This window comes from Perkinsus marinus, assembly GCF_000006405.1.
Source record: "Perkinsus marinus ATCC 50983 genomic scaffold scf_1104296966476, whole genome shotgun sequence".
NCBI lineage: Eukaryota > Perkinsozoa > Perkinsida > Perkinsidae > Perkinsus > Perkinsus marinus.
The window spans coordinates 1-992 of NW_003203879.1; the positions used below are offsets into that span (position 1 = coordinate 1).

Below are 992 nucleotides of genomic sequence, written 5' to 3' on the forward strand. Positions count from 1 at the left end.
AGAAACATCTCCCAGGCACCGAGCACCACAGCGCTGGATACCAACCCTCTGCGCTGAATACGACGGGTACGTGGCTTGCCCGGCAAACACACACATAGTTATTTCACGCAGCGAACTACCTTGGCTTTCCCCTCTACGCGATAAGTGTGACGCTTAACAATTGTGAACCCGACGAGGTCGACATTACGAAGTCGTTGATATTTTGGAGGTTGAGCTACTGCTGTACTTCTGAATTGGTAATTACTATTTGTATGAATACGCAGTACTGTACTTTTCATTGATGGCTCATCGATGATTGATGTTGCCTGTTGTGTTACTCATCTCGAGTACGATGTCTATCTAGTGATAGTATCCGTTTGACAGTCCATGAATTTCAACGCCTCAATGCGCATTCTCGTCGGTCTCATCATCGCTATCGCTGTTAACGCCATCCTCAACTCTAAACCGTCTGGCAACTATTGCGGTTATCCTGTTATCACCCCAAGGGGTAAAGGGTTCATCCCGATCAACATAGCAGACAGTCACAAATTCAACATTTATGCCGAGTGGACTCCCTTTTTTGGTTGTAAGAGCGCTGGCATCGAGTATTACGTGCCCTACTCGTACGAAGACTCGACACAGAACATGACCGTCACGGATTTTAAAAAAGCTGCAGGATCTGATCACCAAAATAGATGCTCCCATGAGACCCTCTGATCTCGCTCATCTACATTATGATGGCAATGCTCTCACGGGTAGCATCTGGGGAAGATAAAGTGTCCAAATTTCTTCTGGTTCATGGTATATACCATTCGATTCGTCACACTAAGGAGAGTCGGAAAATGTGTGAAATAGAGTTTTTTACCCCATATATATACATTTTTATGTCATATATAGATTTCACGCGCAAAGTGAAGATCGCGCGCGCCATGGAGTACTACACGACATGTCAAGTCATCCGCCTGCGGTACATGTAGATGACTTGGGAGCCATTTTAGGTCTGATTCTTTAAC

At 45.3% G+C, this 992-nt stretch overlaps 1 protein-coding gene across 1 annotated transcript; it reads left to right on the top strand.

Annotated features, from left to right (window-relative positions):
• Positions 1-384: 384 nt before the first annotated feature.
• Pmar_PMAR010398 (hypothetical protein) lies at positions 385-696 on the top strand (the record flags this gene model as incomplete). Its single annotated transcript, XM_002769109.1, has 1 exon — positions 385-696. One exon carries the CDS (start codon positions 385-387, stop codon positions 694-696), a length of 312 nt encoding a protein of 103 aa, XP_002769155.1.
• Positions 697-992: the final 296 nt, after the last annotated feature.